The 27,540-nt window shown below is 35.8% G+C and overlaps 1 protein-coding gene across 4 annotated transcripts; it reads right to left on the bottom strand.

Moving 5' to 3' along the window:
* Positions 1-21: 21 nt before the first annotated feature.
* On the bottom strand, positions 22-27,540 carry ttc6 (tetratricopeptide repeat domain 6). Of its 4 annotated transcripts, none has more exons than XM_026286505.1 (33): positions 27,337-27,424; positions 26,838-26,908; positions 26,063-26,715; positions 25,170-25,334; positions 24,868-24,998; positions 22,725-22,901; positions 22,367-22,526; positions 21,740-21,844; positions 21,146-21,211; positions 20,001-20,090; positions 19,267-19,613; positions 18,579-19,029; positions 18,222-18,351; positions 17,459-17,634; positions 16,086-16,222; positions 15,799-15,968; positions 13,625-13,745; positions 13,227-13,386; positions 12,550-12,632; positions 12,096-12,172; positions 11,722-11,879; positions 10,895-11,029; positions 10,522-10,698; positions 10,289-10,429; positions 10,074-10,187; positions 9,789-9,908; positions 9,299-9,372; positions 7,673-7,883; positions 6,159-6,311; positions 5,436-5,609; positions 5,115-5,340; positions 1,290-1,425; positions 22-277 (listed from the first exon to the last, which is right to left on the bottom strand). In XM_026286505.1, exons 2-33 carry the CDS (start codon positions 26,881-26,883, stop codon positions 142-144), a joined length of 5,400 nt encoding a protein of 1,799 aa, XP_026142290.1. In that variant the 5' UTR covers positions 26,884-26,908; positions 27,337-27,424; the 3' UTR covers positions 22-141. The 4 variants fall into 4 exon arrangements, with proteins under 4 accessions (XP_026142290.1, XP_026142289.1, XP_026142292.1 ...); XM_026286504.1 differs by having other exon boundaries at positions 24-277; positions 18,579-19,032; XM_026286507.1 differs by having other exon boundaries at positions 26-277; positions 18,579-19,032; positions 26,063-26,312; positions 27,337-27,540.

The following is a 27,540-nucleotide window of genomic DNA, read 5'->3' as shown; positions in this document are numbered from 1 at the left end:
CACCATAATTGGCTGTGTCACGTCACTACATGTACAGATGGCACTAAAACCCTTCTGAAATAAAGAACATCTCTCTCCATTTATGATCATTCAAAATGTAAACTGCAATGGCAAACAATTCATTATAATATAGTAGATGTTTCACCAGTGAACAAAACTGCCTCTCCATGAAGTAAAGGTGGCGGCATCCAGGTTGTGTACGTCTGAGCTGCATGAATCAGCCGACCATCTGCTATTGAGATGAATGAGAAACTGCAGGTACTTCAGACCTCTATGGCTGACAGAAAAGAAAAAGCAACGCAGCTCTTATGCAGTCTATTCTAAAGTTTAAGGTCATATGATTTTTTTCATAAAATCAATACTTTTTTTCAGGAAGGACACGATCAAAAAGTGATCCCAAAACATTCATCATGTTACAAAAGATTTTATTTCAAATAAATGCTGTTTTCAAAGAATCCTAAAAAAATGTATCTAAATTTTTTTTCATAAAAAAACATTGATAAGAAATATGGGTTTCTGAAGAATCATGTGACAATGAAAACTGGAGTAATGGTGTTGAAAATTCACCTTTGCATCACAGGAATACATTTCATTGTAAAATATATTAAAATAGAAAATATTTTTTTTTTAAATAATAATAAAATGTCACAATATTTTAGTTTTTACTGTACTTTGTATATAATGAATGCAGCCTTGGTATGCAAAATAAACTTATTTTAGAAACCCTAAAAAATCTAACATACAACAAACCATGCTTTAAAAAGTTATATATGGCTTATTCACTCAAAATAAAATGTCATAAAATATTAATTAAATTGAAGAATGTTTTTATCGAAATTAAGCCTTTTCAACAAAAAGATGATATACTTAATCTACTTGACTTTAGCTACAGTACAAACTAATTTATTATTAAATTAATTTAATATATAAAAAATACAACTAAAATTTTAAAAAACTAAATTTAAATATATATATATATATATATAAAAAACTACAATTAAAATTACTACATTATTTAACACTCGCTAATGATATTAGAAATAAAGAATAAAAACTGTTTTAATTTAGTAAAGTATTATAACAGATGGCTGGATGATGGAAAAAACTATCAAAATAAATTGACAGTCTGGATATTGGTTTTCCACACATTCAATATTTTTTTATGTAGTGTCAAACTCACATTCACACAAACAAAATTAAGACAAAAAATGTTCATTGCATGAAATATATTGCATTAGCTAATCAAAATAAACTAATGAGCAAAAATCTAATTTTGATCATTCTCCAACCCTGAGCAGCATATTGAATCCTGAAGCTCCACCGCCGTTCTGTAGTCATCCAGCGCCTGCTCCTTCCATCCCAGATGACCCCGAACATCAGCCCTCAGTTTATAGAGAAGAGCATCTCCAGGCTGCAGCATCAGAGCTTCAAGAAACACACACACACACACACAGATATGTTAGAGCATAATGTCACTCTACCCTTCCCCAGCATTCTGTCTCCTGTTTACACAGAGAGGTGTAGCATTATTTGTGTTGTCTTCACCACAACAGCTTTGTTCACAGTTCGTCTCTCAGCTCTGTTCTTCTCACAGAGAGACTGACGTTAATATTAGGCTAGCACCCATCACCCAGTGCTGAAACATCAGGCTGTGAGAGACAGTGAATAGGAGGACATCTACTTTTTAGTTTACACAAGAGGGACAATTTGCAAGCAATTTGCCATCTGCATTTGCATAAATTACCATTGCTCGCCTGATACCTTTACAGACGTTGTTTTGTTTCAAAGAGCTCACACATGTAAAGGCCTTGATTTGAGTGAGATAATGCAAAAAAACTCATTTTAGGGCTTATAGGATAAGTGTTCAATGTGTCTATTTACGGCTAACAAAATTAGATTGTTTGAAAGCGTACACTGGAATAGCAAGTGATTACTCCATTCACGGAGAACACACTCATTAGATACAGAGGGCCATCTGTTTCCTAATATCCCACCTGTTTCAGCCGCAGGCAGAGGGGCTCTGAGAAATTCCGTTTTTTTTTTTATATCAGAAATGCTCGCACATCCTTGCGTTCGACTTCATAAATATGCAGCCTGCCGAGAGGAAATCTATAATTGGTTTACACTGTAACCATAGTAACCACCTGTCTCTAGTTGTAGAGCAGCAAAGAGACATGGCTGCTGCATTTGTTTTCCTTCTGTCTTTTTTCTTTTCCCCAGGCAGTCATGTGGTCAAATCCATCATGCTCTTGTCCTTTTGTGTGTGAAAGTGTGTGCTGAAAGCATTCATCTGCCACACACACACACACACACACACACACACTAATGTAGTCAGTTTTTGGACTCCTGAGTATTAAGTCTGTTCTACTCTACAGCCTGTTTAGGTCAAGTACTGCCATTTAGACAGGAACATTTTTTACATGTGGTTGTGAGAAAACAAATATTAAATTGAATACTGAAAAAAGCCATAAAAACAGGCATTGATTTATTTTTAGAGAACTAAAAAAAATATTTATATATATATATAACATATTACCATTCACAAGTTTGCGACCAGTATTTATTTAGTTTTTAAATAAATTCAAACTTGTATTCAGCAAGGATGCATTAAAGCGATAGCAAATGCATTTATAATGCTACAAAAGATTCATGTATAAAAGATTAAATCAAATACAGCTATTTTGAGCTTTTTTTATTCATTTAAGAATCCTGGGGGAAAAAATGTATCACAGTCTCCATAAAAATATTAAGCAGCACAACTGCTTTCAATAATTATTATAATAAAAAAAGTTTCCTGAGTAGCAAACTTGAATGATTTCTGAAGGATCATGTGACATTGAAGACTAAAGTAAGGATGCTGAAATTTAAGTTCTGAAATAAATCACATTTTAAAATCCATCAAAACAGAAAATAGTTATTTTTTATTGTAATAATATTTCACAATATTGCTGTTTTTACTGTATTTTTTCTAAAATAACACACCCTTGGTGATCATAAGAGACTTCTTTCAAACACGTTGAAAAAAGATCTTACAGGAATTTGCATCAGACGTCATTGAGTTGACTTTTGGGAGGTCTGACTGCATGCTGTATAAGACTGAGACTAGCACGTGTATGACTGTCTGGATTTGTTGAGGATAAAGACAACTTTGCTATCTTTTCAGCAGCTTTCCATTCATCATCTTGACAAAAGCCCTCCACAGAGATATCAGCCAGTGTTATCAGACGTTATTAAGTGAAGACGATATCAAAAGTCGACATGATGTACAAATCTCCCTGTAAAGTGATGAATCATTACTGGCACATTAATATCAAGAAGTTTCAAAGTTGGAACATAATAACCTTTCTATATATATGCCAATGTAATCAACAAACCATATACTCTGTAGTCAGCTTTTGGTCTTGCTCTCTCATGATACGCTGCATGATTAATGTGACCTTCAGTATTCATAAAAGAATTAGTGATATCTGTGAACCAAATTAGTTGCAATAAGGTTATGATTATCATGTCAGCTTGAAATACAAATAAAAATAGAATTAAAAACAAAAGTCTAAATTAAAAATTTAGTTTAGTTTTTGTCTCTACATAGAACAAGTAACAAATACAGCTTTTTTCATTCTGCTGGACAAAAAGACATGGAAAATGGTAATGTGAATGTTTAGTGCAAAAATACTTAAACGACATATTGACATTGATACAACAACACACTTCTATTCAAAAGGTTTAAATAACTACAAATTGTATTGTTTCTGAAAAAAAAGCCACTTATGCTATTTGATAAAAAAAAATACAGTAAAAATATTGTGAAATATTACAATTTAAAATAATTTATTTCTTGACCAGCATATCTGAATATTGGAATGTTTTTTGAATGATCATTTGACATTGAAGACTGGAATAATGATTCTAAAAATTCAGCTTTTATCACAAGAATAAATTACATTTGAAAGCAGAAAACTGTTATTTAAAATTGTAAATAATATTTCACAATATTATAGGTTTTTGCTGAATTTTTCAGCCTCGAGCATAGGGCTGTGACGGTGGTGATCATAAACCGACAACAGTAGCGCGGTGTTGCTTTATATATATATATATATATATATATATATATTAATTAGTGTAGAAATTTGCCCTGCCCCTATTTTATGTAGGGGCGGGGCTAGGATTGACCACCCCACTCACAACTGCTGCTTCTGTAACTTTTTCTCATGACAAGAAGTGACTTCACTTCACTTTAGTGCCAGGTGCAAGTTAAGCAAGCGTGTCGCAAAATAAACTTTGTGCATGCATTATGCTGGTCAGTTAAGTCATTACCAAAAAGGTGATTAAAGCTGATTTAAACTGTGCATGCATGTAACATATTTATTTATATATATTTATACACGTCTCTGAAATCAGCCCATTCATCTAACACACCCTGTTTAACTTGTCAGTTCGAGTTAATTTGAGCACCTCCGTCAGTGAAAGCCGCCTGCAAAACACTAAAATAAATATCAAAGAAATAATACAGTTAAACAAGAAAGTAGCCTAAATAAGAAAGTTAAATACACCCTGTCTAACAGACGCGAGCGACGCAGCGCAATCCCCCGTCCGATCTATGAGGTACTGACACAGAGTTCATATGTCCTGTGTAGACAACTTGACAGACGAAACCTGTTGCAACGCGGCGGTGTTGTCAAGATCGGCGATGTAGTATTTGGTTTCCCAACAAGGTCCATCGCCCAACACTAAATGAATTAGCTAAATGCATAAACTGTTAGCTCAAACCTGCCAATCTAAAGGAAATGATGTGTATGGTGTTTGAAGTAATTTGTGAATTACCGTAGACTTACCATAGAATTTGCAACTATTACAACTTTGTATTATGCTTGTTATAGAGTGTGTGACATCACGTTCACTACCGCCGGTGAAAGTAGGCAACCGACACAGCCCTACTCGAGCATGAGCAACTTCTTAAAAAAAAAAAAAAATATATATATATATATATATATATATATTCTCAATTCTTCCAAACCTTTGACTTAAATTGACTTCAGGGTACATAATGGTACATGAGTGTAGGATACTCCTCCTTTAATAAAAGATGGCAGTGAACTCAGTCTGCTACAGCTCACCTTGCGTAAGGTCCCTCTCGGCTGATTGGAACTGTCTGAGAGAGCAGTACAGGTTGGCTCTGTTAAAGTAGGCATGTGCAGACAGCGGGTTGAGGCAGAGAGCCTCATTGAAATCCTGCAGGGATGCTGGGACCTTCCGCAGCAGAGCATGAGTGATGGCTCGGTTCAGGATGGCAGACTCATCTGAGGGGTCCAGTTCAAATGCTCGGCTGTAGTTCTCACATGCCTGTGTCGCAGAAAAAATGAGACTCGCTTTATATCTCAACAGCTCTCATCTAGAGAGTCTCAAGATAGTCAGTGTTGAATTGCCTCTGGCTTTACCTGCTCAAACTGTCCATTGTAAAAGAAGAGGTTGGCAGCGTTGAAGTAAGCGAGGGAATATTCCGGGTTGAGGCTGATAGCGGTCTGGTAGTTCTTCATGGCACTAGCTTTATCTCCCATGAACTGCTGGATCAGACCTCGGTTTGTGAAGAGCTGCTCTGCATGAGGGTTACACTGAAAAGGGCAAAGACAAGAAGAGATATGACAGGAAAAATTCACAAAAAAATGACTAAATAAATAAACACATTCTGTTAAACAAATCTGGGGTTGATAAGATTTGTTCATGTTTTTTAAATAAGTCTTGTATGCTTACCAACACTGCAATTATTTTATAAAAAATACAATAAAGGCTATAATATTGTACAATATTAGCACAATGGTATTAACACAATTAAAAAATAATAATGTAATTTATTCCTGTGACGTAAAGCTGAATTTTCAGCATCATTATTCTAGTCTTCAGTGTCATATGATCTCTCAAAAATCATTCTACTTTGTTGATTTGCTGCTGAATAATTTTTTTTATCATCATCATCAACATTTAAAACAGTGCTGGTTCATGTTTTGTAGAATCTGTGATACATTATTTTGTTCAGAATTCTGTGTTGAATAGAAGAACTCAGATTTCAGAAGAACAGCATTTATTTGATTTCATTGTAACTGATGATCACTTCCTTCTTAAATAAAAGTATTCATTTCTTTTTTTAAATCTTTGCTAACAACCTTTATAGCAGTGTTAATGTCCTGCAGGGCTGCAAACATGTTGCCCATCTGTAGGCTGGTAACAGCTCTGCCTTCATACGCTGCCCAGCATTTAGGGTTCACCTCTACAGCCACAGTGAACTGATTCCAGGCTCTCTGGAAGAATCCCAAAACCTACCGTAGAGGACAAGATATCGACATGGATTAGTGAAAATCAATAGGCTTGAGAGGCAACAGGCTGTCTGCAAGATACGGTTCCCTCTCTGGGGGAAGAGACAGAGATAATGAGTGCCAGGATGAATACCAAAAGCAATCAGATACATCCTTGTTTGTTTCATACTGTTGACCTGATTTCTCTGATTTTTCTCTGCGCATTGGCCATTAGTTATTCTACATTTAATTCACAAGAAAGGTTTCTTTTCAAAAAGAGAATTGAGCAACAGCATCAGAGCACAGAGACAAAAGATACCAGACAGACAAAAGTCTTGAATAGAAGAGAATGTAGAAATTAAGATTACCAAGGTTAACAAGGTTAAGATTTACCAAGCATAAATTATTTGTTATGTATAATTTCCAGCATTTAATGAGACCACTCAAATTTGTGATGCAAAATATTTTAGTCATTGTGTAATTGAGGTATTCTACAATAACTAATGGTGTTGTCAATAGTCTATTGTCAGTTATGATTACTTTCTTGTGATTTAGTTTCCTTCCCATAACAGACATATTTTGGACATGCTGAGATTATTGTGTGTATTACTAGACAACATTTTATGATAAGGTGATTTATGTAAAACATAAAATCACAATATGCAACAGACAAAATAGGAGAAAATTTCAATCAGAATTATGAGATAACATGACTTGCCCATATCATCCAGCATAATGCCAATGAATTTAAAAATAAAAAAGGTAATTGTGACTTTTCACCTCATAATTCTGACTTCTCTTCTGAAAATTGTAAGTTATAATTTCACAATAAGACTTTTCTTCTCAGAATTGAAATACAAAAGAATTGTGAGATAAAAAGTCACAATTACCTTTAATTTCTTCGCTCAAATAAGCTTCCATAAAAATACAAGTGCAACAAATGCATTTTATATACAGGTATAATATTTATTTTTTACTGTGCAAAAAATAAAAAAATAAATAAAATATACTATCTCAGTTAGGTCCCCTAAACATCAATGAGATTAAATAGAGACTGTATAAATCTTCAGTTTCTTAGATGTTTTTAAAGGGGAAGAAACAGTAATCTTGTATGAAAAATTCAGAAAGGATCACAACGGTGCTCATTTTTGCCAGGATGTAAAAGTTTGTTGTCAAAAATCAGTGATATTTCACACCAAATTCTCCCAAGACCAATTATCAGAGGTAGTATGCTATCCACACTAATTTGAGGGCTTTTTTTTCTCCAAAGGAAGATTAAGAGAAGGATGTGAACAGAGACTTAAATTAAGCATTTGGAAAAGTCTCTAAATCTGTTAAGCTATGAAAGATCAACCTGTGAGAAATAAAAATTATTTTTACACTACCTGTAAGTTGTATGCCAGGCTAATGCGAGCACTTGAACAGAGTGGATTGAGATGCAGGGCTGAGAGGAAGTCCCTCTGAGCTTGTTTCCTGGCGTGATTGTGCCCATAATCCATGAAAACATTGCCTCTGCCCACATGGGAATCTTGCAAGAAGGGATCAAGTCTTAAAGCCTGGCTGTAAGCATCCACAGCTTCCTGCAACTGGCCAAGCCTTGGAAACAGACAAAGAAAGCAGACTGTTACCCTCAGTGATGTGTCCTAATTCTGTTTGCACATGAAAATTAGTTGTCCGCTTAATTATGAACTTTGCCTTAAACATTCTGTAAAAACGTCCTCCTCTCTCTTGCTTTTGAAAACTGAATTAAAATCTGTGCAACATTCCCAGTGTGATCATTGCATTCATCCAGAAGTCTCAGTTTAATAAGAAAAAAAACACCCTGCAATTATTGTTAATAGCCATTTATTTGAAAGTCTCCTTTAAAGCAATGAAAATGTGCAAATGTTACTTCTATGGATTTGAAAGCGTTCTGTTCTTTTGTACATGATAGTTCAGAGAGCAATGCGTCTTGTCAGAGAAATACTATAATATTTCATATTATATAGTCCATTTTAAGAGATGAGATGTCCTGTCTGTCATAGGCTGTTAATCTGATACAAGTCAGACTGAATGCATTCTGAAAGCGTAGAACCTTTTAAATGTTGATCAATAAAACTTGTAGATATATTATGCTCTGAATGCTCCATTTAAATACAGATCTGCACGGTAAGCGACACAGTTCACATAGAGCTTCAATGACTATTCATAAATTTCTTACAAGGTTTCAGGGCTCCATTAATAATATAGTTCTTAGAGTCATCTTCCACTCAAACTCTTGCCTTAGGACCATGAGAAGAAAAATATAGTAATTTTTCTTGTGCTTTAATAACAATAACCATGTCATACATTTTTATCACTTTCCACACATGAACTCAATCATCCAAAATCATCCAAACGTTTTTTTTCTTTTGAATACTCTTATTCAGAAATGCTGGATTAATCAAAAGACATATATTGTTACAAATGATTTTTATTTCAAATGAATTCTTTTTAACTCTATATTAAGCAAAGAATCTTGAAAAAAACAACAACTCCAAACTTTAGAAGCTTCTTGTGGCAAAATAGTTTTTTTTTTTGTGGCTTTTACAACTTTACATTAACAGGCATCATTTCATTTGTGAGTTATATTTATTTTATTTTTAATCATTTTACTTTAAATGTCCAAGAAAAATGTGATTTTCCATAATGCAACCTACAGATTGATACTATATGAATCACCTCTTTACTGTGGTGCATTCAGTGCTTCACTATAAAGAGCAGAATAAAGCGCAGAACTCAACTAAATTCAATGAATTCCTAGTTCTAAGAAATTTTCAGTGAATAAAACCACATGACCTGGCATGATGTGTCTCAGAGGTCTAAAGCCTTGATCTATTATTTTAAACACAATAGCAGTTTAGCATGCTGTGCAGCAGTTATTATGACCCCACTGCCACTGCTGATTGAAGATGGTTCTCAGCTTAAACTTGGGAATGTAGCACTGTGCAACAGTCAATCGTACTAAATGATAACTCAAAATAAATTCACACCTGTGGTGAATAACTCCCAGTGTATGAAGCATTATTACATCCTCTGGTTGTTTCTGTGCTGCCGCCTTAAAATCCTAAAACAAAACACAATCATTTTCACTAACATTTTATTCACTATTACTGCTTTTAGAAAAATGCTACTAAAGTCAACTTAATAAAAAATGACTCAATTTACTTCATTAAAATCTGTTAACATTATTCCAAAACATCCTCTAAAACCATGTGGCTTTATGTTTATATTTAATGGCTACTCTGACAATCAAATCAATTCCCATAGGATAAAATCATACAACACCGTTTTTTAATTTCCAAAATATGTCAATTTATGGATGAAAAACTGAGCTGTAAATTACATTTCATGAAAACAAGAATAGAGAAATATGAAAAACCTCACTATAAATCTCATGATGAATATGCTTTCAAAATCCTTCAGACAAACGGATTACATGCCTGATGCAATCAATGCTTCTTTTTTATAACTGTGGCCTACCTGAAGGGCACTGCCATAGTCATTCAGCTCCACATAAAGAAGGCCACGGTTTATCAAGACTTTCAGCTCAAGCTCCGTCTTACAGCCCAAGAGCAGCGTAATGCTATAGTCTCGGAGAGCCTTGAAGATTAAAGAGAAATAATGCACAGAAAGAGAACAACTATGAATTAAAGTGCAATTGTTATGAAAAAGCATCCTGCCTTTGTATATGTTTCTGTATGATCCTGTATACATTGCTGTTTTGAAAAAACGCATGCAAAGTGGGGAAATGAAAAGAAATGTCACCCGTTCATAATCCTGCAGCTCATGAAAACATACGCCACGGTTGTAGTAAGCAAATGAACAGGCACTGTCCATCTGGACTGCCATTGTCAGATCCTCCACTGCACACTTGTATGCCTAAAACAAGATAAGTGCAGAACATTTCTCTCTAATACCATGGATATCATCAGCCTCAAGTGAAAGATAATTAGGCTCAAAACTGTGCTATTTTTACTAACTTTCAAATAGAATTTAAGAGCTCCTTTATACAAGTACGCTCTGACACTCTTGGGCTGGATCCTGATAGCTTCATTACAGTCGAGTACAGCCTTTGCATATCGTCCTTGAGCCCCATAAAGAGCAGCTCGGCTGAGATGCACCTTGAAAAGAAAAACAAGTATTATTCTGAACCTATTAGAAAGAACATTATTAGTGCAGACAGCCCATGCACTGAGCTAGAATCACGGTGTACCTGATAGAGGTGGGGGTTGATTTGGAGTGCTTTGTTAAAGTCCTGCACACCCGTGGAGTCTTGTAGATGTACGCGGCACAGTCCTCTCTGATGGTGAGCCTCAGCGTGGTCTGGGTTCATGCTCACAGCGCTGTTAAAAGCATCCAAAGCATGGAGGAGAAGAGAGTCTTCACTCTCCTGAATTAAAAAAAAGGTGATAAGAGAATAGTGACAGATATGATTGTTTCCATCTGTTTAGTTTTTAACTGTCACATCTTATAAATGTGATAAAATGCTAATCATTTTTGGACCACACATAGTAGTATTCAGAAACGTGTTTGAAGAAAGTGAAAGGGGTATGTTTTAATGTTGATTTTATTATTCAATGAATTACCTGTAACAAAAGGATTTGTTTCATGTAGCACATGCCCATAAGATAAAAGACCTCGGCGGCCTCTTGTGAAGTAAGGAGTTTAGTTTTATAGGTACCCAGAAGTGACAGGGCCTTTCTGAAACTCTCCACTGCTTCCTGTGTATGACATAATATAAACCATGGACAACTTGCAGCATTAATAGGTCACAATGCTGCCTTCTACTAAAAGACAAAAAGATGCTTTATAAGAGGTAACAGAAGTTACAGAATGCTGACAAAAAATTTTTTGCATTTGGCAAACGTATCCATTACATTCAAGGTATACATTTTATAAGTTATTTTCATGCATTCCCTGGGAATCGAAACTGTGACCTTGGATGTGACCTCTAAAAGTAAGCCAGGTTAATGTAAAAAAAAAAAAAAAAAAAATGTTGTATTAAAGTAACAAACTACAATAAAACAGACCAATTATTTATTGTGCTTTTTTCATAAAATATTTGTTTTCTTAACAAAAAATAATCTGCTGTGTACATCAGTGCACACCACTGTTCAAACGTTTGGAGTCAGTTAAATTAATACTTTTATTCAGAAAGGATGCATTAAACTGATCAGAAAGGACAGTAAAGACATTAACAGTGTTACAAAATATTTATATTTCAAATAAATTCTGCCCTTTTTTTTTTACTTTTTATTCAGTGAAGAATCTTGAAAAAAAATTGCACCACAGTGCATGCATTTTTATATAATTCTTATTGTTTTATTTAAAATTGTGTCAGTGTCTTTGGAAAAGTTTGTTTGGTGTTTTGCTTAGTTGTGCCAGACAGAGCTTGACCGAGTCTCAGACTCACTTTGAACCTGTGCTCCCTCATCAGTGTCCTCCCGAGAAGAATGAGGTGTGGAGGAGAAGGGCACGTATCGACCGCTTCCTCAAGACAGACGACGGCATTGGCATAGTTCCCCAGGAACGATTGGACAACAGCTTGCTGGACTGGTGATAAACCCAGAGCTGTGATGGAAAGGAGGAGAGCTTTACGGCTGGGTCTAGTTGTTGTTATGGCAACATAAACCACATTTTCCTGCAAGCTTTACTTCACCCTCAGTTGGGCCAGGTGGCCTAACAAGATTTAATGATGCTCATTAAAAGATGGGCAGAGAGAAGGGCTGGGATATTTCGGGTACTAAAAATATGCTGAAGAGTGAAATGAATTTATGTGATCATTACCTGTTTTCATTTCCGCTGTGTACCGTATACAGAGGGTAGCCAGGTCAAACTGTTTCATTTCATACAAGTACTTCCCTCTAAAACCGGACACAAATATTTTAAGAACTTTTTTCTATAGCACAGTTAAAAACAATAGTTTTTTTTTTAAATAGACTGTTGTCATGGACCTAAGTCAAGGTTATTTTTTTTAATTAAGACAAATGAAGGACAGAAGTAAATTCCATTCAGTTTGTTGCACTGGTTTGATGTTTTACATTGTCCAATTTCCACAGTCACTTTTTAACTGGAACTTCGGGAAGACTTATTTGCAATTAAGAGTAAGACCTATTGAACAAACTGTGCTTCTATCCTTCACAGCCTTGTGTCAGAATAAACATGATGGTACTCTGAACCATACAGCAACTCTAGAAAATAATAAAAGAATCAAGGGCATGCACATTTGTGTTCAAATTACCTCAAGATGTGCAGATCATAAGCGTCTGGCTTCATATGTATGGCTCGAGTCAAATCCTTCACCGCTCTACTCAGATTATTCACCTGTGAAAAATATAAGATCACTCCTTTAGTTAGTTTTATAAAAATCTAAATTAAAATAAAATATTTTAGTAACCAAAAATCTCAAATTAACATGGACTAGGCATGCCATTATCCATGGTATTAGCTGAATAACTTGAATAGCTATTGTAAGCCATGTATGTTGGCTTTATTCTACAATTAATAAACAATCGAAGAAAAAAAAGTAATCAGTTATAATATCAGATTCGGACTATTATCAGATTCAATAATCAGAAATAATCAGTCCATGGTGTTAAATTACCAAATGAAATGGGAACAAAAGAAAAGCATAGTCAAATAAAATCACCAAAAGCATTTTGTGAAATCATAAAATAAGAAAAAATGAGAAACAGCTCCTCAACAAACTGCATTATTTTAAGTATTAATTATGACCATACTGTAGCACAAAAAGGTTTGGGGTTTGTTTAAATAACAAAACACAACTATAGACCTTAGTTGGCTTAGAAGCCATATTGAATTTAAAACAGTTACACTTTTTATTTTAAATACATCAATAATACATGTGTTCCATCATTTTATGTGGCAGTCCAAATCATCCATATAACAGTGGCTTACGTTGAAGTAGGCTCTGGCCCGGCATACGTAGGCCTTTACATAGGTGGGGTCCACCTTCAATGCATTACTGAACCCTCTGATGGCCTCATATTGTCGGCCCATATTCAGCATACAGATCAGTCCCAAACTGACGTGGGCAACAGCTGCAAATCTGCTGTGACTTTAAAGAGGTTCACACAGAGAGAAGAGATGATGACTCAGATATTATTTCATTGATTTTAAACAAGCTGCTCAGAGACTTTGTGTCACTTTTTCCCAAGAAGAGATCTTTTGAAAAGTAACTTTCAAAGAGTTTCATGCTTCAATAAATGTATCCTCAACTTATGGCCTGCTGCACTGGTGCAACAAAAGAAAATGAAGATCCTTTTGTCACAGACTGAAGGAGGCTGGGACATCACCTGTCAAGTTTGATCACAGCTTCAAAGTCAGCCATGGCCTGCCGCCAGCGCCGGAGCGTCATGTAGACCTGACCGCGGTGCAGGAATGCACTCAGGTTTTCTGCACTGTCATTGATGAGAACTAACACACACATATACAGATAAAACATGGCTAATGAGAGGTCCTGGCTTTGAAAGCAGTTGATTTTACTTTACAGCACAAAGTTCTGGCATAAGGTCTCCAATGTACTATTTTCATTATCTGTATCTGGCAATAAATTGTAGTGTAAATATTGTAATACAGTAGCTCAGAGTGCTGACATGAGCACTGTATGGCTCTATACAAAAGATAAGAGTATTTTCTATGTAACTGCTTTGAGTATTTAAACAATAACAGCAACACAGTATAAAACAGTTATCAGGAGTTGATCACTGAGAATTAATACAAGTTAATACAATGAATACAATTTCTGCTGATTTGCAAAAACGCCTAATATTAACTATTTTGATGATGCTGGCTTAAAATAAATAAATAAATAAAAATAAAAACTTTCCATCACATACAGTTTATTAAACAAAATAAGAATGATTGTTCAAATGATATGTATTTGTCAGGTTTAATGCAATTATAAAAATAATAAAAGCAGCCAAACATTTTGGTTTGAATTACAAAAAGAAGTTTACAAAATCCGTTATTTAACCTGCAATCTGCAAAATCAGTATAAGGCATAAAATAATGTCTTCATAATCATTCATGCATCTGATAAATGGTGGTGAATTAAAGAAACAGTTGTAACCTGGCTCAGAGGAAGACATGAACCAAGTATTTGTGCCAATTTTTCTGATGATTAAAATAGGGAAAACAAGAAGTTTTCACTGAACTAGAGGTTGCTGAAACCCAAAATGTTAGTAAATGCACAATTTTTTATGAGAAAGTGTGACATGCAACAGCAAAACCGGCACTATTTTTGGAATCAGCATCCCAAAATATTTGTAAGAAAAGAGTATTGGAATTTTTTTAGAAAATGTGATGCAGGCAGATGTCTGTTCCAATATTAATATTGCTTCATATACTGCAAAAGATTGTTGATAAATTGGTTTAAAGTACAATTTCTGCATGGTACATGTCACAAAAATAGGCTAAGTGCCAAATGTCTACTCTCGCCTACACTCCTGTTACACAGCACCACAGTGCTTAGGTGGGCAGTGTAAAACACTTTACTGATGAAGCTGTTCAGTTTGCAGTAGACAACGCTGACAAAATATTCCTCCGATCTTCAGAGATCAAAGCAGCAGATTACAGCTGCCAAAATCATGCACGATAAGACTTGATGGTTCTTATTTGTTCTGCTGACTGAGTAGTGATATCAACATCCTCAGATGACCTGATGCAACAGATGCAGCTGCCTGCCATGAGATGTTATGAGAGTGGCCCCGCTGATGGAGCATAACTGAGTGCAAAATGGCTTTCTTTGCAGATTTAGATCAAAGACATGGAGACATAACATGAAAAAAGGATTTCCCTCCCAAGACCATTGATGAAATCTAAGCTACAAAATGGGTCATTCAGAAATCTGTATGTATATGAAATCACAACTAAGTGCATTGATATCTGACTGCCCATGTCAGCTGACAGCTTTGTATCAGATGTTTCTCTTAAAAGTCCTTAAGAGACAAACTGTTGATGTACAGTAAGAATATATACATATATATTCAGAAAAAAAATCTGAATTGTGAGATTTAAGCTCAGAATTCAGAAAAAAAAAGAAAGAAAAAATCATATTTTTTTCCCTTGTAATTCTGAAATTGAAGCAGAAACGATCTTCCATAAATTACTGCGGTATCTCTCAAGAGAAAAAAGTCTCATTGCTGTCTAGAAGAAACATTAAAGGCATATGAGATATTAAAGACATCTTGTTTCAGATTTTTTTCTTTCCTGTGGGCTTCCTGAAGAAATCATATGAAAAACACTCATGTGTAACTTTTGAATTGAGTGTTGAACAGCCATGACTGAACCATCGATCTAATCATCCTGCATTTTACAAGTTGTCAGACTTCAACATTTTACTTAAACATACCCATGGGCATCAGTCTGCCTCAAAATGTTGGCAAAGTACTCTGTCTTTATATAGAGTAACTGTGAAACTGTGAAATTTGCCCATTTTCATGTGTTATATCAAGCATGTATGTGTTACCAGATGTGCTGAAGTCCCTTAAGGCCATATGAGGCATTATCTCCCTCAGCAGACACCCTCTGTGGTAAAATGCCAACCAGCTACTGGGATCCAAGTGCACAGCCAGAGAAAAGTCCTCGACTGACTTCTCAAACCGACCTAGCTTGGTATAGATCCTTCCTCTGTATGTTCTGCAGTAAGTGTAGAAAATAACTATAATTGGATACACACATCAGCGAAGAGGTGAAGTAATTCTTTTTTTGTGGAAATCAAACACAAAGCATGGTGAATCAGGCATATAACCTGACCTGGCTGTAGCATTCCCAGGTTCTTGCTTCAGCAGCAGGGAGAAGGTTTCCAGGGCCTGCATCCATTTGGAGGTGTTAAAAAGCTGTATTCCATGGATCATCATTGCATCAGTCCTTGTAGAGTCGATGGTGAAGGTCTAGGAGTCAAAAAGGATTTATTTTTAAAATCCTCTTTGTTCCATATGTAAATTGTAATGACAACTTAGAGCCAATGCTTAAGCAACAATTTTCTATAATCAGCATTGTCAGTTCTATTTTGTGAACTCAAACGGATCTTGGATTTATATTTAGAGTACATAATGTGTATGCCAACTGTGTTCTGCTCAGATAAGCTTTGAAAAATTGACTAATTCTGTCCCCTTAAACTAATACAAGCTAATTACAGTGATTAAAGAGTACAAAAATAACACCTGGCAAACACAATTTCAAAAAGCCTTCTGACAGTGCTTGCAATACAAAAAATTGAACCGATTCCATTCAAACATCTTTTATTTAGCTAAAAATAGGTCTACTTAGTTTTTTTTTTCTTTTTTAAAGCCATTTCCCACCTTTTTCTCTGACCCTTAGAGTTAAATGGACCATTAAGTGGCTCGGTTTTGCTGATGTGCTTTTTAAGAAAGGTCCCCTTCACAAGTGAAGTGAGGAGCTGCACTTTGCAGTTCTCTCGCCCAGGATTATTGTGACTCTCCCATCAGCTTTGTTGCAAAGACTATCACATTCTGACAGGTTCACAAAACAATTCATGCTGAAGCGTGCTGCACAAACTGGTAATATCAGACTGCAGCAAGGATACGCAGGTGCCACACACTGACAGGAAAAAAAAATTCTACATTTAACTCTCATCTGTATTACTTTTGGTGTTTGAGAATGATAATTATAATAAATTTTGACTGTACAGCACCTTTCATATATTAAATGCAATAAACAAAACAGTAAAAAGAAGCCACAAACTGGAAAAGGAATATGTGTCCTACTTACAGCACATTATAGGGATATCGAATAGGCTCTGCTGACATTATAAAAGATTTCATAAGAAAAACAAATAAACTTAACTAAAAAAAATACTTTCAAAACTCACAGTTGTTTTTGGTGCTTAGGTTTAATATGTGGACTTGGGATAATTGGAGAAATCTTCACTTGTGAAAGTTACAGGGCTGTATATTTTCCATAGTACAATAAACTCATTTATCTCAAAAGGTCAAGGAAAATTTAATTCCTCACGTATGACAGCTTTAAGAAATAAATGACGATTAATGTTAATCTAATTAGAAAAAAGAGTCATAGTTAATTGTGATTAGTCTATTAACACCTTGCAAGCACTGGTTTTTGCTTCTGGAAATGCAAATCTAATTACATTGTTTAATAGGGCTCACCTTAGCATAGTCCTCCATGGCCAGCAGTATCTCGCCTATCTTTTCATACATCTTTGCCCGCTTAAAGTAGATCTCTGCATCATCTGGCTTGACTTTGACGGCTTGGGTGTAGTTGATCAGAGCCAGTGTGGTTTCCCCTCTTTGTTTGTAGATTTCTGCTCTAGACATGAAGGCGTCTGAAACACATTTGGCATCAGTCATGAGCTTTTACACTTTGTTCTGAAGAAGGTTTTGTTCGCCAGAAATAGAATAATTTACAATTACATGAGCATTTTACGTTCTCTTTTACCTTTACATTAAACAGGCTGTTTTTAGCATTTTAAGGATCAGTTCATTTTCAGTTCACTTTCGGGGCCATCACGCAAGTTACGTTACTACGTAGGACTTCGTATTGTAACCTTATCAAAGAACTTAATAAAATATGAAAATAGATATTCCAAATATGTTATATAGGCTATAGGGAATTGCACGCAACATACATATATTTTTTCATAAATCATAAGCATAATCACAACAAATTCTTTATCAGTGTTATTTTAGTACTACTTATATACTATTAGAATTGTATTAATATTTTCTATATTGTCTATATAAGCACATCAAATATTTTTATTTTAAGACACGACAGTCTTGGTTTGATATGTGCCCTTTAAGCGTATAGATTGTGTTTTGTCCAATACAGAGGTCAGATAACATACACCAGTATTGCATCAGTGTCTTATCTCCCTGCTGTCTGGTAATGTAAGTGGACTCATGCACACACCTGCATGCTGCTTCTTGTTTTCAACAATGACGTTTAGATCGTCCAGAGCTCTATTGGGGTCGTTTCTCAGCAGGTAGATGTGGTGTCTGTGCCAGTAGGCATCAAGTAAATGGGGCTCCAGGGAGATGGCCTTTAAAAATAGAAAAACAACAGATCGATCATTAGTGCACAATAATCTAAACAGAAAATCAGGTCGCTTCTGTAGAACATTTTGTTCAGGTTTGTTTGGAATAATGATTTCTAAAATGAACTATTTTGTAATGAGATAACACTGAAAAAAAAAACTTTGGAGCAACAGTATTCATTATGCTTACTTCAGCATGGATCACTAATAAAAGACAAGAGAATAAGGCTTACAGCATTGAGATCTTCAAGGGCCTGGTTGAGATAACCAAGTTTGATGTTAAGTGCTCCTCTACGACAATAGTGGAAGGCACTGTGGTTTCCACTTTCAGTCAAAGTTAGGGTCAGCTTTGCCACTTCATGGTCCAAATCAACTGTATTCAGACTTTCATCCAAAACCACTTTGTCCAGATCCTGGATCTCATCCTGTGGAAGCTGGTTCTCCTCCAGACCACCAGGAAAAGAGCCTGTACTCTGGAGATTTTCCAGAGGGGGAAAGACCTCGTCAAACCAGGAGTCCCATATGTCTCGGACCCACTCTCGGGGTGGTGTCGAGTCAGGTATCCCACCATGATCTGTGGCAAAGGTCTCAAAATCCAGGAGCATGGGCAGACTGGGGCAAAGGAGGGGTGAAAATTGCCCTCTGGAGGATTCAGACTCCCATGGTAACTGACACAGAGACTCACTTCTTTTAGAGAATAACAGGAAAGATGAACACATTATTAAAGCAAACAGCACAACAGACTTTCCTTTTAGAATACTAATTGGACAGAAATATTACTTTTGGAATAATTATGAGATACACCCTAATACAAGATGTGCTGCATCATAAATTGTTATAAAAGTCTTTTTTTATATTTGTGGTTTACATTGAATTTCATGTTTTGGTGTTGATTTGTAATTCTAAAATCTTATAAAAAACCTTGTTAGTGTCCGTGATGGCTCTCTCAGTTTTTTCCAAACGTAGGCCATCTTGACAGAGCTGAGTGTTTTTCCTCTTTTCTTGGCCCTGCGTTTGCCTTTGTTCCTCCTGTGGCTTGGGACCAGGCAAGGCTGCTCTGATGAGTTGGGCTCTGTGTGAACCTCCTGAGGCTTTGTCTGTTTGGCATTGGATGGGGATTCTTTGGCCAGAGCTGCACAAATTGAGTTCTGTTGCCGCTGCCATCGCACATGCTCCAGCTCCTGGGAAAGGATGGTGAAGTCGGATTGCAGCCGAAGATGGGGCTCAAGATCTGGGGTTAAGTGAGGGGCAGAGCAAGGCCGTCTCGACTAAAACCCAGAGGGGAGACAGGATATTACAAGAGGTGAAAGTCTGGTTGCACTCATTTGTCCTACAGTGCAGCAGAACAACTTGCATCCAATTGTTATGTTAAAAAGACTGAATTGTTCTATTTGCTTTATATGATATATAGGCTTCACAGAATATAAATGAGAAAAAATATCTGTTAGTAGTAGAAATTGAAATTTGCAGAGGTGTAGGAAAGATTTTAAAAGGTGAACACTTTGAGGCATTGGTAGCTAAACTCCCAAACATAGAAAGGAGTACAGTTGTTATGTTACTGAGAGTCAAGCTTTATATAAGAAGAGACAATGTGAACTATTAAAAAAGTAGTAGGAATTCATCAAATAACATCAAAACTAGAATAGACTTCCAACCTGTTCTGCTGAGATGAACGCAGAGGGAGACGGTGAGCCTGTTGTTCTGAAGTCTGCCACAGAGTTACACTTAAAAGGCAAGATATTTTCCTGGGGACAAGGCCAAGTTTTTAGAGAATGTCCAAAACAGTGTTATTCAGAAAACGGTCTTGAGAATTAGTGAGAGTTAGTGACAGTGGCAAGCTAACAATTCTTTCTTTTCTTGTTTTCTTCCTTTCTTTTATGTATGTAGACAAATATGAAAAGTTGGCAAAGCAGAGTTTTGCAGTGTGACTTTCTATACTGCTTAAAAATGTAAATAGTTTTCCAATTCTTGTATAAAAACTATGATTGTATAGACTAAATATTATGCATGTAGAGACTATATGGAATATTTATTACATTTATGCATTTACGAATTTAGCAGACGCTTTTATCCAAAGAATCTTACAGTGCATTCAGGCTAACATTTTTTACCTAACATGTGTTCTCTGGGAATCAAACCCACAACCTTATGCGCTGCTGACGCAATGCTCTACCACTGAACACATATTACATAGTATGTACTATTGTTTAAAAAGTTTGGAATTGATTTTAAAAAAAATTTTAAAGTAAGTCTCTTATGCTCACCATGGCTGCATTTATTTGATCAAAACACAGTGAAAATATGATTACAGTTTAAAATAACTTTGAATGTATTTAAAATGTAATTTATTCCTGTAATCATTACTCCAGTCTTCTGTGTCACGTGATCCTTCAGAAAGCATTCTAATATGCTGAGTTGCTGTTCAAGAAACATTTCTCATTATAAATGTTGAAAAATTAGAAAATATGCTTCATTAAAAAGTTTTTTTTTTAAAGAGAAAATAATATAAAAAAGAACAGCATGTATTTGAATTGAAATTCAAATAAATGTCCTTTCCTGTCACTTTTGATCTATTTAATGCGTCTTTGCTAAATAAAATATATAAAAAAAACATACTGACCACAAGCTTTTGAACACTGGTGTATAAATATATAGAAACATTATAATAAAAAATATAATATAAAAATGTTTGTAAAGAGTTTCAAGGATTTTGTCAGTTACACAAAGAAAGAAATCAACACTTTTCTGAATTAGTTTTCTCTTCAGGCTATGTAAATCAAGGTTAATTAGATAAACAAACCTCAGAAATAACCTGTTCATGCACCTCATCCAGCAGATTCTCTTTGCACGGGTCTGCCTGGGTTATCTGAGGATACAAAAATTAATACAAATGTAAGCTAGAGCAATGACGTTACAGCATGAAAGTGTGTATAACACAGGAACAAGATTTCACTTCAATTATTATTTTTCTGATCAGAAGGTAACATGAGAAATTGTATATTCCCAGCATGAGCAAGCTCAAAGGAAATATCCTTGAGATTACATTAATAGTTATAAATTATGTGAATTGTGGGCATTTATGTGTCAAGTGCTCATTTTTTAATTTAAACTCTTGACAAGATCATCCTCAAGTGTTTCACCCCAATTCTCTTTTATTATTTGCTTACAAGAAAAGGACATTCACATCAAGATAATAACAGAGAGAAAGCATGTATCATTGCTAGTGTAGAGACCCAGAGTTACTCTGGGATCTTCTCTGAATGTAGAAGTCTACAGCATAAATGCAGGAAGCTGATGGGAGGAGGCATGCAGTGATTTCTGCAGCAAAAAGGTGCTGTTAAAAGTCCCAGCACACTGAGATGGAAGCACAAGTCTGTTAATGGTGCCTCTATACCTGGTATTTGGGGAAAAGTGTGTCTTTCATAACACATGGGGCGCAGATGAATTTAGGAGGTGCTGGGCTCCAGAACATTCTGAGCTCACTGGGACACAATGTTGCCTATGAGAAATAAAGAATACAATAACTGGATGTTGGAAAGAGCTGTTAAAAATCAAATAAAAGAATTCTAATGATGTTCAGTGGGCTTTTAAAAGCTTTAAATTAAGAAATGTGTAAATCTTTAATTCATCTGTTAATTATATTGGGGAAATAATGTGTGTCTATTGCCATCTAGTGACATAATAGTACAAGTACAATGGGGGAAAACGATATAATTTGACTAATTTGAGCTACTGTTTGAATGAACATAAACAAGTGTTTTAAATATATTCTATTGAAGAAAGGTAAATTACTTAAAAAGTCCGTTTTAACTGAACTTTTACTGCACATTTGATAATGCAATAAATAGCATAATTATGCTATCATAAATCATTACTTCTGTCAAGCAAAACAGTTTTGCCTATACTTCCTTAAAACCAGAGCCTTGGTTTTAATTCATCACATTTAGTTGTCAATGTCATGCATTAGTCACTTTGATGAAAGCAACTGACGGTGAGTCATAAAATAATAGATCTTTCTTACAGCACGTCCGCACATCATAATCCTTGGTCTCTCCACGTAATACTCTGCTATTCTCTGCCAGTCCTCCAAAGTATCTGACGTCTGTTTAGGCATGTGGGAAATGCAGTCTATCTTCGCTGAAACCCCAGTAGAATCAACAGAAACACCTTCACACAGCAGCCTACAATGAGTAATAAAACCTTAATGGTGGTCACTGGATCTTGAAATGTCGTATTTGGCCTGGAAATACATCTTTGGAGTGATTTGAACAGTTACAGTGCTTTAAGAAGAAGAGTTAAAACCTAAACGATGACCTGAATTCATAATGAATGAGTTGTAATGAGAAGCATTCTAAAAGAAACAAGGCTGTAGATTATACCTTTGCATGTCAGAGTGAGATGTTTGCCCAAGTGCTGTCCTCTGGTGGTTAAACTGCGGTGTTGCTGTGATCAGGTTTTGAGTGTGGCAGATTCTTGAAGCAAGTTGTAACTCAACAGGCACGACTTGACTAGCAGGAGTGGTACACAAATGGTGGATGGTTTTATACCCTTCTGCACTGCAGACAGAACAAACAATGAGTGGGGGGGGAGGGCTGTAATGTGTTTTTTTTTATGCTTTAGGAAAATGTGGTCTGAAGAAAGTAAGACAGAAAAACAATAATTTATGGCCTTATAAATTGCCTCTTCCCAAGCAAATGACAAATGCAAAATATAAGCATTTCCAATAGTGGTCTCAGACTATGTACCAAATGATGCTCACTTGCTCACTATAGTCACAGTGTAATCAATGGTTTCAAGTTTCTAATGTCTATTTAACAGTTTTAAATCATGTTTCTAGACCCAATATAAATATATACATTCTCAATACAGAAATACTTTTAGCAGTCAATCTAGTATCAGGGTGTCACAGCAACATTTCTTGGACCTTAAACGTAAACCATTTTGGGTGCCAACTAAATGTGATATAGGCCCTATGTTCTTGCCATAAAAAGATGAGTCTGTTTGCACAGATCGTCTCTGCCATAACTTCACACCACTGTTTGAACTGTAGACAGCGGGAGAAATGACCTCAGAACTGACTTTGTGAGTGGGCCCTTTGTGTTCTTCAAACTGCAGACAGGCAGGAGAGGCCCTCCGCCACCCACGTCCCCATGGCTCCACTGACAGTGCCAATTTATGGCATATGTTTCGTTCACTCTACCCTGTGACAGGCTAGATTTATCACCTCAATCGGGCACGGTTAAGCCTCATCGAAAGACCTGGAAGGTCAAACCAAAGTCACTGGCCTTGCCTGCACTGAAAAGAAACATTCCTGAACCATAAGGAGGAACCTTCAACCTGCCCCGCTATCCATCTGCCCCGTAGGCAGGCGGCACTCATATAAACCCTCTCAACCGCGTCCAACAGGAACCTTTCAGTGACCCTTGTGACTGGAAAAAGCTAGTAATTAAAAGGTTCTTTTTTTTTAGAGTGAGGGAGTGGCACAGGTTCAGCCGCGCAGGTAGTAAATCTTGCGTTATCAGCTCTCAGGTGAGTGCTGCAGAGGTCGGGAGGAGGGATGCGTGGGTGCGTTGGCTCCAGACAGACCCGCACCACAGATGAGTGGAGTAAGTGACAGGCAATTACTCGCTGTGTTACTGCTCCCTAAATAGGGCTGATGACAGCTTTGTACACTCTTCTCAGGTGGTGTGCAACTAGATGATCATTTGCGTCCAAGACCACCCTCTGTGCCCTTCCACTAACGGAGCGTTTAGAGATTGACATGCTGATAGCAAGTGGAACATGCCAATATATCAACACATAGATTAGTAAACCTTAGTGTCATAATGCATAAATCAAGTATACAGCAGCCTAAAAAGCATTTGAACATTGATGGCTCACTTAAAAATGATGCAATGCATCAAATCCACATCTAGTTTAACAAAAAGATACCTTTCTAAAAAGAAGTGTGCTTTAATAAACTATTGTCATGCTTAAAGGATGTAGATGATGTAGTTTGCTGTGATGTCTAACATATACTGTAAAAGCTCACGATAAGTAACTTGATTCATTTTAACGTAAATGTGTTAATCATTATAACAATTCATTTATTTTAAGTTTACTAAATTGCAACTTTATCACTACAAATGTGTAATTAAAAATATTTTTGTAATACCCGAAATGCAGTTGGCACAAAGTATATTCTTTTAAAGTATTATTTCTGTAATAATCCTCTTTTTAAAAGTATGCTAAAGTGTTCTTTCTCATGCGGGATAACATTCTTCACACAACAAGAAGTCTGTATGTTTTAAAATAATGCAATAGAACAAAAAAGTATTTGGACATTTTGTGGTTGTAAAACGTTAGTGGAATATGTTTATACTTAATGTGATGAACTAAAACCATTATGAGAAAATATCTTGCTCCACTTGGGCCCTGGTGAAACTTGCTTTGATATTTTGCTATCGAATGCAATTAAATGCATACTATTTATGTCCAAATACTTTTGGAGGGGGACACTGTGTATCAGTAAATGTTTTATACTCTTTTTTAGGTTTCCAGGTTGCCAGTAGTGACAGGCCTTGAATGGTTTTGGTCTGATGGGAAGTCCTTTCCGGTCTCTGAACTGGAGTCAAGCTACAACCTCGGGCCATTATTATATCTTCAGTGGTCACCTTTAAATAAAAAATAATAAATACAAAATATATACACACATTGTAGGAACACATATCCAATCGAATACATTCAGTGTCTATTGCTCACACTTAATAACATTTAAAACGTATTTGATTTCACTATTTTCAACTTTTAGTAGTAGTAATAATCAAATAACTGTTACTGTTTACCTGGGATAAGAGATTCTGGAGCCCTCTACCATCAGAGCCAATATCAGTATCCTTCTGTAAAACTGATTTAGCCATCTTGAAGACACCAGATGACACCGGTGGATGGCACATTGGTCTTGGGGAGCATTTCTCTTTTTGTACTAAGGTGTCTATTTGAGTTGGCCCCTGAATAAAAATAAACATAAGTTTATGAACATTTCCCTAGAAGTTTTCATTCCAAGCCTATGACTTCACCTATCAGGATGTACTAACAGGAAATGACAAATTTAAATGCCACTGCATTAGATACAAAATATCAAACCAAGCTCCTTTTTTTAAGGATTATATTGCATGTACTGAATCAAGTTCAACAACGTTTGTTAGGTTTTAAATAATAATAGCTCATGAAAGTGAATTTGTTTGGAGAGGTCATTAATTTATACATTTAAATAATAAAAATTAAATTAATAAAGCTAACATTATCAGAGCTGCAGCTATGTAACTTCTATTTCCGTATAAAAGTTAAATATAGAAAATAAATAATAAACTACTAAATTACTAATAAAACAAAATAAAAAGCTAACCCTATTAATAAAATAAAAGAGTACAAGATAAACAGCTAGCCTAATCAAAGCTGCAGCTGTGTCCTCCTCTTTATATATTAAACCATAAATATTAAATATATCAAATTTAAAAAACTATTAATCTAATAAAATGATATATAATAAACAGCTAACCTCGTTTAAAGAGCTGCAGCTTTGTCCAACTTTAATTTAAAAAAAAAATCTAAATAAAATGCAAAATGCTATTAAACTAATAATATAAAATAAAACAGCTAAGCTCATCATCAGAGATGTAGGTGTGTCCAACTTCTCTTTTCATGTATAATAATTTATATAAAATAAAATGCTAACCATATCATCAGAGCTGCAACTGTGTCCATCTTCTCTTTCCATAGAATGTACAACAGCACCGCTATCCTCCTCTATGTGCCCACTTCCCTTCACTAATGTGTCTGCTAAGGTCTCATCTGGCGACCTCTGCTGGTCAACATCATCTGGCAGCTCAGGTCCAGCAATACGTCTGGCTTCATTTAGCAGCTCAGAAGTGGATTTGACACTTTGGATGGTGCTTGAGCCAGCGCTGCTGATGTGACTCTGGGAGCTGCTGGGTTTGGAGAGAGTTTGATGTTTATGAGGCTCCGGGAATGTTTCACTCTTTCCTCTCCGCGCTCTTTTATGCCCATTCTGTGCTGAATTCACAGAGCCTGATACCTCATTGTCATTACAGCTGCCCGAATATGGCTGCTGATTGCTGAAGATTTTCGTCTCCTCACCTGAAACCTGCTGAGCAAGTGGGCAAGGTTTGTAAGATCCACCTGCTGATAAAGGCCTCTCTGATCTGGGCTTAGCAGGAGGTTGCGGCCTTTGGGACAAGGATACTGCTTTGGTGGTCCCTGCAAGAGAGGCTATGACGGGCTTTCTGACAATCCCATGCCTGGCTTTAAGATTTGGAAGAGCCATTGTGTTCCCTGATTTATCTATGGACCCTGGCTCATTTTGTAGGTCTTTGTTGAGACATGGATTCAGGGGGCAGTTTGTAGAGGAGAGGAAAGTGAAAGTTTATTTGAGACCCAACACAGCTGGGTTTTGTCAGGATGCGGGGGAAATCTGTGATGACAGGGCTCACCTGACAAGGTAAGAAAGAAGCCAGCTTCTGTTCTGATTGAATTCATATGTGCACTTCATATATTGGAAATGCTGGAAATAAAAAAGGAAACAAAAACAGAAGTAAATCATTGTACATGTTTAATTTTGGGGACAAAAAAAAACAGATTTTGCCTCATTTCTGAACATGTTTGCTTTCACATTTTTGTCGAGACATATATCTGTCAAATAATATATAAACAGTAACGTTATATAGTAAGCATATTACGAATTCAGTTATGTCGATTTAATTTTGTAACATTGTGCTATTTCTATATTCTCTAGCGTATTAAATAATCATTAAAAATTATCTTTACACGTTTGTGCAACTTATAAGGATCTTATTCTTATTCAAAGATATATACGCTAACGTTACATAAGTTAGTTAGCAAGCTAGCTTTTTATCTCAAAAGTTGCTTTTTATCATGCTGTGGCTCAACAAATCTAAAAACATTTAAAAGTATTCTTTAAAAGTATCTTACCTTTTCATGAATGCATTCCCACACTGAAATGTACTTCAAATCAAATTGCATCGGCTGAAAAATAACTTCAGCTGTTTACGTCAGAAACTCAAAACAGTGTAACGCCACACAGCGTCTCCTAGCAACCAGCCATAGCCATGCGCGTGCCAGTCAGAGAAAATCTTCACATGGAAATATTCAAGTGCATATATACCATACTGTGTT

Source organism: Carassius auratus, chromosome 17 (genome assembly GCF_003368295.1).
Source record: "Carassius auratus strain Wakin chromosome 17, ASM336829v1, whole genome shotgun sequence".
Taxonomy (NCBI): domain Eukaryota; kingdom Metazoa; phylum Chordata; class Actinopteri; order Cypriniformes; family Cyprinidae; genus Carassius; species Carassius auratus.
This window is presented reverse-complemented; position numbering and strand designations above follow the sequence as displayed.